The sequence below is a fragment of the Episyrphus balteatus genome, chromosome 1 (assembly GCF_945859705.1).
Source record: "Episyrphus balteatus chromosome 1, idEpiBalt1.1, whole genome shotgun sequence".
Lineage (NCBI taxonomy): Eukaryota > Metazoa > Arthropoda > Insecta > Diptera > Syrphidae > Episyrphus > Episyrphus balteatus.
Genome location: NC_079134.1, coordinates 156,951,000 through 156,963,762, shown reverse-complemented (window position 1 = coordinate 156,963,762; position 12,763 = coordinate 156,951,000). Strand labels below are relative to the sequence as shown.

Sequence of the window (12,763 nt, the reverse complement as noted above, 5' to 3'; positions counted from 1 at the left end):
TATATTTGAGGTTATATAAAAAAATGGTTTGAGTAAAAGTTGTATAGACACTTTTACTATCTACAACTTTTGCATTTAACTTTTTTCGGTAGGAGGTTTACTTTTGACAGAAATTGTAAAAAAACACGATTTTTGGCACCTACCCCACTTTTTCGCCCATCCACCCCCTTTCCCCCAATTTGTCTGTGGGCAATTTATTTTTCCCCTTTCATACACCATTAATACTAAATTTTCTCACCACCCATATGCTGCTAGTAATTTTTTCAAATTTTGCCCTTTGAAAACCGGATTGGCACAGGTCTAAAATACTAATGATATCGTTGATTTTATTAAAGTTGTCAATGGATTATGGGTTTAACTTGAGCTCGCTCAAAATCGCCCCCTATACTAATGTCGTTGCTAAGTTCTCCAAATTATTATTTTGAAAACGCTTCATTCACCGCAGTCCCATAAGAGAGACTTATAATATGTGTTTGTTGCCAGATGAAACAAGTTTGTATCAATTTTTTTAAACATTTTTTATACATTCTTAATTAACTGAATAAACAAATAATCTTAATTCTATTTTTTCTTAACTCTATAAAATAAAAATTTCTTTGGTAAAAACTTAAAACAAATACCTACACTTTAAATATCTAATCATAGAATTTTTTAAGAATATCAGCACCCTTCTCGCCAATCATATAACCTACTGCTGACATGTGTCCACCAATAGAATTAGGAACCACACTGGTATCAATAACTCTCAAACCATTCATACCATGAACTATTAAATCCGAGTCTACAACCGAAGTATCATCCGAAGCAGGTCCCATTTTACAAGTAGCACTATAATGATGTAATGAAAAAGCATAAGCCCTAATCGAACATCTCCAATAATCATCACTTTCAAATTCCATTTTTTCACATCCTGGAACTTTAGTTCTTATCAATGTTGCATTAATTGCTTGCATACCAGGCATAGATGTAATTTCAATAGATCTCTTAATACCTTCAAGAATTTTCTCAACATCTATCGACTCGGAATAGTAATTGGGATCGATTTTAGGTGGAATTTTAACATCACTGCTTGTCACCCAAAGACTTCCAGTTGATTCAGGATAATAAAGCATTGTTAGGAAACCGAATAGTTCAACTCCTTCGGTAGGTTTGTAGACTTTATTATAAACATCATCACGCATATTGATGACTTCCTTAAATATTGTTCCATAGTCTACCGAAATAGTTGCACTAACCGATATCAATTCAACATCACGATTAAGTCCTTCGGTCAAATTTGAATTGATATATGCTGATGCTTCAACACCGCTCAGCGTGGAAACTCTTGTCGAAGGACTTCCAGCTAAGAATTCAGTTATATCAATTGGTGTAATTCGGTCGATAAACAGTGTTTGCAGAGTGGTATTGAGTGTGAAAAGTGGTCCAATATGACTTGTATGATCGCGAAGGGTTTTTCCAACAGGAAGATCTAATACTAGGGGAACATCGATTTCTTTGAGGGTTTCTTCAGGTCCAATACCAGAAACTATTAAAAGTTGTGCCGAATGGAAAGGTCCAGCTGAAAGAATGACTTCTTTACTTGCCAAAATTGTATATTTCTCTCCATTGTATTCGAATTCCACTCCATAGGCGGTTTTTGTATCAAGATTAATGAGGATTCTAGTGACCAAGGCATTTGGAAGAACATGAAGATTTGGTCGATCAGCTTGAACAGGTTCAATGTAAGCTCTGAAAGCACTATATCTACGACCATTACGGGTATCAGCTTGAGTATATGAACATCCTTCTCCAGTTGTCGGATCATTGTAATCGATATAATCAAGTCCAGCATCCTGGCAACCCTGAATTAAAGCTTTGGGTATTTCAGTTCTATATTTAACATCTTCATTGCTAATGTACTCTCCCGAATAATTGTGATATTGTGAATCTTGATATTTTCTTAAACTAGCATTTTCTGATTTCAGGAAAAATGGCAAAACTTCTTCGTACGACCAACCATCATTACCAAGAGCTGCCCAATCATCGTAGTTCTTACTAACTCCTCGATTGTAAATTCCATAACTTAGAGAAGACGAACCACCCAGAGACTTTCCCTGAGGAGTTTTACAAATGTTATCTTTCATTGCGAAACAGGCGTGTTTTTGTGGAACTGTTGTGTAACCATAGTTGGTATCAGTTTGTTGTAAGCCAATTGTCAATACTGGCATTTGATGAGCTAAACATTCTGGACCACCTGCTTCCAACAAATAGACGGTATGTTTTGGATTTTCTGATAATCTATTGGCTAGTGCTGAACCTGCAGGGCCAGCTCCAACGATTATGAAATCATAAGTTGAATTTTGGTCGGGTGCTATTGGATGAGATCGAATAGTAATTAGAAATGAGAATTGCTTAGAAGAGATTTATTCTTACCTTTGTATGAAAATGATGAAGTACATGAGTTGGCATCTGCCAATATTTGTTGAATATCAATGTCATCTACATTTTCAACTGAATCCACTTGATCTCCGATGGAACCTACTTGATTGCCAACGGAATCCACTGGATTGTTGATGGAATTCACTTGTTTAATTGAAAAAATTGTTGCTGCCAAAAGACAGACAATCGACCATTTCCCTAAAAACAGCATTTTTAATTTGTTCTTGACACCAACTTGTTCTAAAGTTTTGAGATAACTGGGTTAAAATCTTATGAAAATGTGCCTTTTATTGCTAAAATTGTATGCGCACGAATTTTTCTAATATTTATTTTACAATAAAGAAATTAGTTTGCTCTTGTTTAATTGCTTTGAATTATGATAAATTTGAATTCTGTCGGCTTTTGTTTTTTGATAACAACTGATTTAAAGCTATTCCCAAAAAATGTTTGGTAGCGGTTGCTGTCTTCTTAACATCTTAAAACAATAAAGATTTTAAACACCTTATAAAAAAAAAAGCACAGATATGATATTGGTGATATTTTTCTGGTACATTTTGGACCCAAAATAGCTATTTTGTGCTAAGTGACTTAATGTTTTCAACTAACCTACGTCAATACTCATCTTTTTTTCAAAACCGTTCTGACATATGTATGGGAAGTTAGATATATCGTTGTTCAGGTGGTATCTCATTTTTTTTTTGGAATTTTTATCACCTTAATAATTTCTCATAAAAAAGTCTTTGTTTTCCTTATTTGTTATTATTTTATCTATTCTTTATTTTTATTTATGGTTATTTAACAATTTAACATTTTTGTTAAGCATTTGATGAGTTGTTTGTTCAGTTTTTATTTAGTACAAAAAGTCTTTAAGTATAACACATTTGAGAAAAATATTTAAGTTTCAATTAGTTTCTATTCGATGGAACATCTACGTAGTTGGTTAATTACCCAAATTTTGAATTGCCATACAAATATTGTCAATTGATGAGAAAAAATTATTAAACAATGGCTTAATCGGCTAAAATCTTAACAAATATTAATAATTCTTTGACAAATCTGCAGCTGGTTTTGTTTGTTTTGTTGATTGATTTCTAATAATAAACTCTTTGTGTTGACGTGATACCATTATTGTGTATTTTTGTTATTAAATTTGTATTGTGAAATAGAAAATAAATATTTTTGTTTTAAAATCAGCCATCAATAGTGTTTCATTACCTGAAATAGTTAAACAAAAAAATGGAAATATTAACTTCAACAACGAATCAAAAATGTTCGTTCTTGTTGATTCTCATGAATTAAAGTTACCAAAAAACACTAAGTGTTTTTAATTTGAAAGGTCCAAGATCCGAGTTCATTAAGGAACAATAGTTCCAAGGAAGGGTTCGTTAGATCGAATTGAAACTTTTGCATAACGTTTGTATAAAAAGTAAAAATAAACTTTGGCAATTTAGGGGATAGAGGCAACTCATTGGTTTTAAAAGTTCACAATATTTTAGTTTCCTTAATTTAATTTAACATTTTTTGTTACAGGAATATTGAGGTTGGAAGACAGAAATGTAATTATTTTTTATAAATGCGTAAGTAAAATTTAAATTAACTCAAACCAAAATTTTCCTCTTCTGTGCACTGTAAAATGTTTGGGTAAAAAAAATATTGTGATCATTTTGACAAATAAGATTGACGAATGAAAAATTTGGAATTTTAAGTCTCAAAGATAAGTCAATCAATGTAATCTTTTAATTGAAATCGTTAAAGATTGGATATAAAAAAATTGCATTCTTTTAAAATTACGCTGGTTACCTTGAATGATAAAGTAAGTAAGTAATTATTCACTTTGGGCTTTGGGGGTCGGTTTTGCCATGAAACTTCTTCTGTATGATCAATCGAATGTTATCAATCTTAATTATTAAAAATTAAAACTATAAATTACATACATACATAATTGAATAAAAATTGTATTGAAATTTTGCTGAACAATTTAGTGATTGCTTAAACAAAATATTCATTTTATAATTAAAAAAGATTAATTGGAGAAAAGCGATCGTAATTCGTAGGTATTATAGATTGAGATAAATTTGCACAATTATTTGATTAAACAAATGCAGTCCCATGTTGGAATTCCCCGTTATAATCCACTTCGGGATATCCCAATTCCACACAGGCTTTAACAAATGAATCAGCCATAGCAGTTCGATATTAAAGGTGTTCAACGCTTTGTTCACCTGAGTTATTGTGATATGGAGAATTATTCAACTCCCACAAGTTTGCTCTCTCAGATCGTAAGAAATACGGAAGAACTTCATCATACGACCATTCACTATTTCCTGCTGCTGCTATTTCATCAAAGTCCTTACGATTTCCACGACTGTGGATCATGAAATTGATTGCACTTGAACCACCGAGTCCCTTACCACTTGGAAGGAAACATCTTGTTTTCATTCACTCCAAGACAAGCATTTTTCTGAGGTGTTGACTGATATTTCCAGTTAGCTTCTGTCAACTGTAAGAAACCTGCCAATACTGGAATTTCATTCACAATAGTTTCAGTACCACCAGATTCGACCAACAAAACGTTCCAAAGTGGATTTTCAGAGAGTCTATTTGCTAAGACACTTCCTGCTGTTCCAGATCCAATAATCATGAAATCAAAAGTTTCATTTTGTCCTGGGACTGAAATGGAATAGAATTATTATTTTTTTTTTTTTCAGAAAACTCTTTTGTTTTTCTTACTATTAACTGGTTCTAGCTTCTGCTTTTTAAGAGCTTCTTCACCCATTTTTATAATATCCTCCATTACATTGGTCGAAAAAAAGTGCATTCATAGTGCAACTGCTAAAAAAAGATAGCTTCCAAATCTGTACATAATGGAACCTCAGAACGCAGACTTGAACAAAGATGCCATATTCTCAATCTTAAGTTAAAGTAAATTGTTTCCACTTCTGGTGGAAAAAGTACGTTCGTTCTGGAAATGTTGTAATTATTTTATTTTACAGCTGCTCAAAACAGGAATTGAACTGGTACTTGCTGATCATTTAGCTTTAATTTTCAATTCAATCATGAAAACGAGCTTAAGAAAGGACTTTGTTATAGAAGTCAAATCAAGTTGAAAGAATTAAAAATCAATTAGTCCATTTACTTTAATTTTTTACTGTTTTCCAGATTTATTACTTTCAAGACTTTAGTTGATTTGTCATTTAGGTCCAATTTATTCACACTCCATTAAATTTAAAGTCGCCATTAAAAAAGGGAAATTTTAAAATTTGTATGCGATTTGACAGTTTTATAATTTTTAATGGAGCCTTTAAAAATAATGGAGAGTGAATAAATTGGGCCTTAATGATACGTAATTTAAAGTAATATAAAATGTTTTTTTTTGTTTTTGTATTACCAATTTTACTAGAAAGTACTTGCACGTATCTGTACAGAATAATAATAATAATTAATGTTTAAAATGAATAATGAATTGAGACAAGCCTCTTTAATTTTTAACATTACTTTTTAAGCTTTGACAATCCTTTCGCTTCTACAACAAGTAGGTATAAGTAGTTTCGTCTGAATGAAGATTTTCCAGACTTTAATAATCAGAAATATTATCATGATGAAGAAGTCCAACAAATAAAAATAATAAGTAATTCTCAACGTGATTTTTACAAAATTTGCATTATCTTTAGTTTTTCCTTATCGCCAATAAATATTCGCGCATATCCGGTTTATGTCTCAACTAATTTATCTGAAAAGGCTAAGTATGTTTGTCTCAATCTTGAATTCGTTTGAGAATAGATGGTCACTCTCCTGCAGTTCCATTTGAAGACATTTCGGATCTTTTATTAGTACAATTTTTTTTTTTCTGGAGTTTCACAATTCACAGTTTACGGCTACCAAATTTCTAAAAACTGAATGTAATACTAAGTTAAACAAAACGTTCTTTCAAAAGTTCCAAGTTTTAACTAAAATGAATGAAAATATTAAAGAAAAACAAATTAAGTTCAAATACAAAAACTTAAACTTTATTTATAAAACAAAACAAACAAAAAATGTTTCTAATTAAATCAGAGCCTTTCTTTTTTTGGAATTCATGAATAACAGCCTTCGTTTCTCAAGATTCAATTTTAAAAATTCTCTGTACTGTAAATCAGATTTAAAAATGAAAAGTTTAATATGGGGAGAAGTGCGCGTTCTTACCCACAAAAGGACTGCGCGATTTTACCCACAAAAGAATTTTTTTTTTATTTAAGTGTTGTATGTCGTTGGAAAGCTTATTTTAACTGCTATTTATATTGCTGAAAATAAAATTTTTTTAAAATATATTTTTAGTTAATATTATTTTTTTTTTTTTTTTTTTTTTTTTTTTTTTTTTTTTTTTTTTTTTTTTTTTTTGGCCTTTTCCTTCAAACATAATTAAATAAATCACTAACTTGTTCAAATAAATTAAACTTGGCAGCAGTTAGGTAGCTTATATACCAATCTCTGTAAATTGTGCAATATAGTTTTAAGAAAAAAAATAATGTAAATTTTGCTACAATAAAACAATATATATATATATATTATTTTTTTCACACAATAAGCTTTTATTTGCAGTTTTTGAAGTTATACTTCTTATGGGAGGGTGAGTATAAAAATTTACTTTTTGACAAGAATGTCAAAGGGATTATGACGCGATCACCCTGGGTAGCAGGGCTGTCGTTTTACCTTTAGAGTAGGCAGTACTTTAGTATTTAAAAATGCAGTACGCCGCAGTACGGCAAACATAAAACACACAACACGTTGCAAGTTACATGTTTCATGTGGCAAGTTGCATGTGGCAAGTTGTATGTGGCAAGTTGCATGTGGCAAGTTGCATGTGGCAAGTTGTATGTGGCAAGTTGCATGTGGCAAGTTGCATGTGGCAAGTTGTATGTGGCAAGTTGCGTGTGGCAAGTTGCATGTGACAAGCTGCATGTGGCAAGTTGCGTGTAGCAAGTTGCATGTGGGAAGTTGCATGCGACAAGTTGCATGTGGTAATTTCCATGTGGCAAGTTGCCAGGGTTGCAAAAAGCTCACATTTCAGCTCAGCTCACAGCTCAGCTCAAATTTGAGCTAGCACACTTTTGAGATAGACACCATAGCTCAGCTCATTTGAGCTGAGCTTAGCTGAAAGTGAGCGCCCCCAACTTCCAACGCCTATATCTCGGAATTTGAAGAAAATGAAAAAAAAAAAAAATTGATGCCAAAAGGTAGCGGGGACTCTAACCTACATTTGGGTACAACTCCCATCCCTGTAGGTCCACGCGTTCTCAAACCGGGAGAACTTAAAAGTAAAAAAAAAATAGGCACGATTCTGAAAAAATAGGCATGATGTGGCGGTTTAACATTGAAGGCGATCTTTTAAAAATCTGACAATGTGCAAAGCGTAGGCCCATGACACAAGCTATCATTTGGCATCACTCCCAAAAATTGCTCTCAAGCGGTTTAGCTTCCAGGAGCGTTCAAAGATTGGGGGATTTTTCGAAAAAAAAATTTACCCCAACTTTCAAACGCGATTTTCTCGGAATTTTAAAAAAAGTCGAAAAACCGGATTGTACCGGAATTTTTTTTTATGATAAAAAAAGAAATATTTTACTAAAAAAATAGAAATGTATTTACTATTAAAAAACCAAGAAAAAAGATCACGAAAAATTATCTGTTTTATTTATAAAAATATCCATGTGTTAAAATAATTCCATTAATAACACTAGAACCAAACATCTTAAGCTATGGTGTTTTATAAAAGTTTAAAATATCTTCATATTTCATCAAGGGGCACGGTAGTGCCCAGCCAAGTTCTCTAGCAACTTTGGCACTACACCCTTATTTACAGGAAACAACTCAGGCCATTTTCGACCCCCCTCTAACTTCCTCACCAAAGAAGCTAGAAATTTCAAACTCGCTACATTTGTTGAGCTGGTCAAAACCAAACTCCTCACAAAATTTCAGTCTTTTACGATGAGTAGTTTCTGAGATATAGGGCTTCAAAAATCGCAAAAACCGTAACTGACTGACTGACTGACTCACTCACTCACTCACTCACTGACAGATCATCAAAATTATGGAGAACTTCCCGTTAACGTAGAAACTTGAAATTTGACACGGTGATAGGGCTTGTGGTGTATACAAAGGGAAAAATCGAAAATTTGAGATTTTCAATTCAGGGGGCGTGGCATCCGCCCATTTCCGCTGAATTTTCATCAAATATTATAGAGCACTTCTGATTATCGTAGAATCTTGAAATTTGGTAGAATGGTAGATATGGTAGTTTATACAAAGGAAACAATTTAAAATTTGAGAATTTCAGCCAGGGGGCGTGGCAACCGCTCATTTTCACTGAATTTTCATCAAATACAGAGATTTTCAATTCTACAGCCATACCTTGCAAAAAGTAGTGAAATCACAACAAAAACATTACTGTTAAAAAAGGAGCCAAGTTCTCCTATGTTGAAATTATGCTGGCACAAAAAGTACTGAGATGTAAAAGTGTACCAAGTGATTGTTTACTTGGCAATTTTTGAAATAACTTTAAGAATCGGTAATTAAAAGAAAAATTGTCAAGAGAACAATCAAAATTTTATTGATACGAATTTGAACTCAAACTTTAGAACTTGGTACACTTTTACATCTCAGTACTTTTTGTGCCAGCATAATTTCAACATAGGAGAACTTGGCTCCTTTTTTAACAGTAATGTTTTTGTTGTGATTATACTTTCCAAATAAAAATCTATGTATCCTCAGACCCATCACAGCTCAGCTCACTTTACCTTAGCTCACCCAACAGCTCAGCTCAACAATCAGCTCAGCTCACTTTCAGCTCAGCTCAAATGAGCTGAGCTATGGTACATAGCTCAAAAGTGAGCTAGCTCAAAATTTTAGCTGAGCTCAGCTAACTTTTGAGCTTTGTAGCAACCCTGCAAGTTCCATATTGCTACTACTAGTGCTGAAGCACACACAATTCTCATAAAATTACCATATGGCACATTTTATGCGCAATTCATTTACTTTCGTTAAGCATATACGGTACGTTCTGAACCGCACAACATGAGTAAATTTCACAGAATAAATTGAAAACTACATGGACGCAAGGAGGATGAAAGAATTAATTTATTGTTCACTTGATAAAAATGTAAAAAAACGAAGTGTTAATAATAGAAATTAAAAATATCAAATGAAATTCATTTACATATACTGAATGAGAAGTATAACTTCAGTCGCGTGTACATGTGTACACACACTCTTTTTTTAATTTCGAATTGAGTTTTAAATGTTTCCGCTGTCTTCCGCTGTCTACTTTTTTTCACAAATTTGTTCTTTGGTTTATGTACTAAAAGATACAAAAAGAACTGGCTGCTTTTATCTGCTTTTCTTTGATAGAGAACGATATATCTGTCGAAAGACATAGTACAAAAAAACGTATTTTGGTGCATCCTGACCTGTTTCAATACATATCTTGAGTTCTATTGATCGCACTGTCAAGATTGATGTCTTCAGGCCTTGGGGATGACAGAGCATCAGTCCTTATATTCAGAATGTGATTTTGTGTTATTTTAGCCTACTCACATTAATTGGAAAACTCACGATATTTAACCTCTCGGAAACCATATAAAGCCGCGATTTAAAGCTGCCAGACTTTTTAATTCGTTATTAGAACGCATAAGGCTATAAAACTGCATTCTCACATCTTGGTTATACGCTATACCTCAACTCCCAAAATTTGCTGTGGGCTCTTAGACTTAGTATATGCACCCGAAATTGAAGATATTTGTATTTTGAACAATTCAGTCATTGTACTATTAGAAAAAGTCTAAGGTAACAGAAAAATGTTAGAATTTAATATAGTAATTGTTGAAAAAAATTTCATCTATGGAAAAAGCTAGATATAGGTAGATTTTATTTACTGATTTTGATTTTACTCGAAGATTTTCAAAAGAGCCGTTTAAAGTATTTAATTAAGAAGGATTTTCGTGAAAATTGACAACCATTTTTTTTTTTTGTGATATCTTTTTTTTGCTCTTTTCTCAAAAGCGTAGTTTTTCTACTATTTTACTTTGCCTCACAAACGACTTTATTTAACATGATTATAATCAATATTTTTCTTATAATTTTTCAATAAAATAGCTTTAATTTCAAATAACGTAACACAAACAAACTACATTGAAATGTATTTTTTCTTTATTTTATACTCATAAAAATAATTAAGTAATTTTAAGACACGAAGGGAAGGCCTTTATAAAATTAAGAAACCAGTTTTATCTTATTTTTCAAAATTTGAGAAAATAATCTTTTAAGATACAAAAGTTACAGATTTTTGAGACGTTCTAGCCTAGTCAAAATCGTAGTTTTTTAGCTTTGAATAAACGTTTAATACTTAAATAAAAATATTAGCTAAAAAAACAGTGTTTCAAATAATTTATTAAACATTTCAGGTAATTTATTCCTAATTTGAGTTAATTATTTTCAGACGCGAAGAAATGACAGATTTTTGGAACTCCATAGTCGATCCAAACTTGTACTTTTTCAACTTTGCCTAGCTTTTCAAAGCTCAAAAATAATTTGCATTTAAAAAAAGCTACGCTCAATGATTTCTGAGATTTCTGATACATTAAAGATTATATGTTCCAAATTTGGTTTAATTATTTCAGGAGACAAAAAAGTTACAGATATTTTTAAATACCCAAATCAAGCGAAAATCGTACTTTTTGAACTTTGACTAATTATATATCAAAGGCATTATGTTCCAAATTTGAAGCAATTATCACAAAAGACAACAAAGTTACAGATTTTTGAGACGCCTAAGGCCATATGGGCCCACTGTGCGACGCCACACGCCACACATTTTTAAAGCTCAACTTTTTTTTGTTTTGTTTTTAGCCGGTTTGTTTCAACCCTCTTTTAAAATAAAATGGAGCTGGGAACACACTCGCGAAGATCGTCACTTATTGACGCATTACTAAGCGCTGATTTCCTCATTTTTCGTTTTAATTTTTTTTGGACACAACTCGAGAAATAAGCAGTGCGCGCTCTTACCCACTGCGCAATCTTACTCCAAATGACTCTATCTCAAAAATTGTATTCCAAAGCTAATTTTGTACAAAAATTGAATCTACATCGTTCAGCTTTGATCGTTTGAATAGAATAAAAGAAAGCTTTTTATAGTGTAGTTTCTATTCAACGCAAAATTTGTTTCAAAGTTTTTTCTTTTCTTATTTTTCAAAGAATTAAAGACAGAACTATAGGAAATATTTCTACATTCCAATATCAACATTTTTAATAATAAAAATTATCCATAGGAAAAAAAGTTGAAAAATTTATTTCATCAATGAAAAAAGGATGGATAAAATCAAACTTAAAAGTGTAGACAAATCAAGGGGCACGGTAGTGCCCAGCCAAGTTCTCTAGCAACTTTGGCACTACACCCTTATTTACAGGAAACAACTCAGGAAATTTTCGACCCCCCTCTAACGTCCACACCAAAGATGCTAGAAATTTCGCTACATTTGTTGAGCTGGTCAAAACCAAACACCTCACAAAATTTCAGCCTCCTACGATGAGTAGTTTCTGAGATATAGGGCTTCAAAAATAGCAAAAACCGTAACTGACTCACTGACTCACTGACTCACTGATTCACTGACTCACTGACTCACTGACAGATCATCAAAATTATGGAGAACTTCCCGATATCGTAGAAACTTGAAATTTTACACGGTGATAGTACTTGTGGTGTATACAAAAGAAAAAATCGAAAATTTGAGATTTTCAATTTAGGGGGCGTGGCATCCGCCCATTTCCGCTGAATTTTCATCAAATATTATAGAGCACTTCTGATTATCGTAAAATCTTGAAATTTGGTAGAACGGTAGAGCTGGTAGTTTATACAAAGGAAAAAATTTAAAATTTGAGAATTTCAGCCAGGGGGCGTGGCAACCGCCCATTTCCGCTGAATTTTCATAAAATATTATAGAGCACTTCTGATTGTCGCAGAATGTTGAAATTTGGTAGAACGGTAGAGCTGGTAGTTTATACAAAGGAAAACATTTAAAATTTGAGAATTTCAGCCAGGGGGCGTGGCAACCGCCCCCATTTTCACTGAATTTTCATCAAATATAGAGATTTTCAATTCTACAGCCATACCTTGCAAAAAGTAGTGAAATCACAACAAAAACATACTGTTAAAAAAAGAGCCAAGTTCTTCTATGTTGAAATTATGCTGGCACAAAAAGTACTGAGATGTAAAAGTGTACCAAGTTCTAAAGTTTGGGTTCAAATTCGTATCAATAAAATTTTGATTGTTTACTTGGCAATTTTTGAAATAACTTTAAAAATCGATAATTAAAAGAAA

General features: G+C 32.4%; 2 protein-coding genes across 2 annotated transcripts; both read right to left on the bottom strand.

The window, feature by feature from the left end:
- Positions 1–635: 635 nt before the first annotated feature.
- Positions 636–4,794, bottom strand: LOC129911563 (glucose dehydrogenase [FAD, quinone]-like). Its single transcript, XM_055989397.1, has 3 exons — positions 4,641–4,794; positions 2,413–2,616; positions 636–2,350 (listed from the first exon to the last, which is right to left on the bottom strand). Exons 1-3 carry the CDS (start codon positions 4,792–4,794, stop codon positions 636–638), a joined length of 2,073 nt encoding a protein of 690 aa, XP_055845372.1.
- On the bottom strand, positions 4,350–5,427 carry LOC129907012 (glucose dehydrogenase [FAD, quinone]-like). The gene is made up of 2 exons (XM_055983043.1): positions 5,149–5,427; positions 4,350–5,088 (listed from the first exon to the last, which is right to left on the bottom strand). Exons 1-2 carry the CDS (start codon positions 5,234–5,236, stop codon positions 4,826–4,828), a joined length of 351 nt encoding a protein of 116 aa, XP_055839018.1. The 5' UTR covers positions 5,237–5,427; the 3' UTR covers positions 4,350–4,825.
- Positions 5,428–12,763: the final 7,336 nt, after the last annotated feature.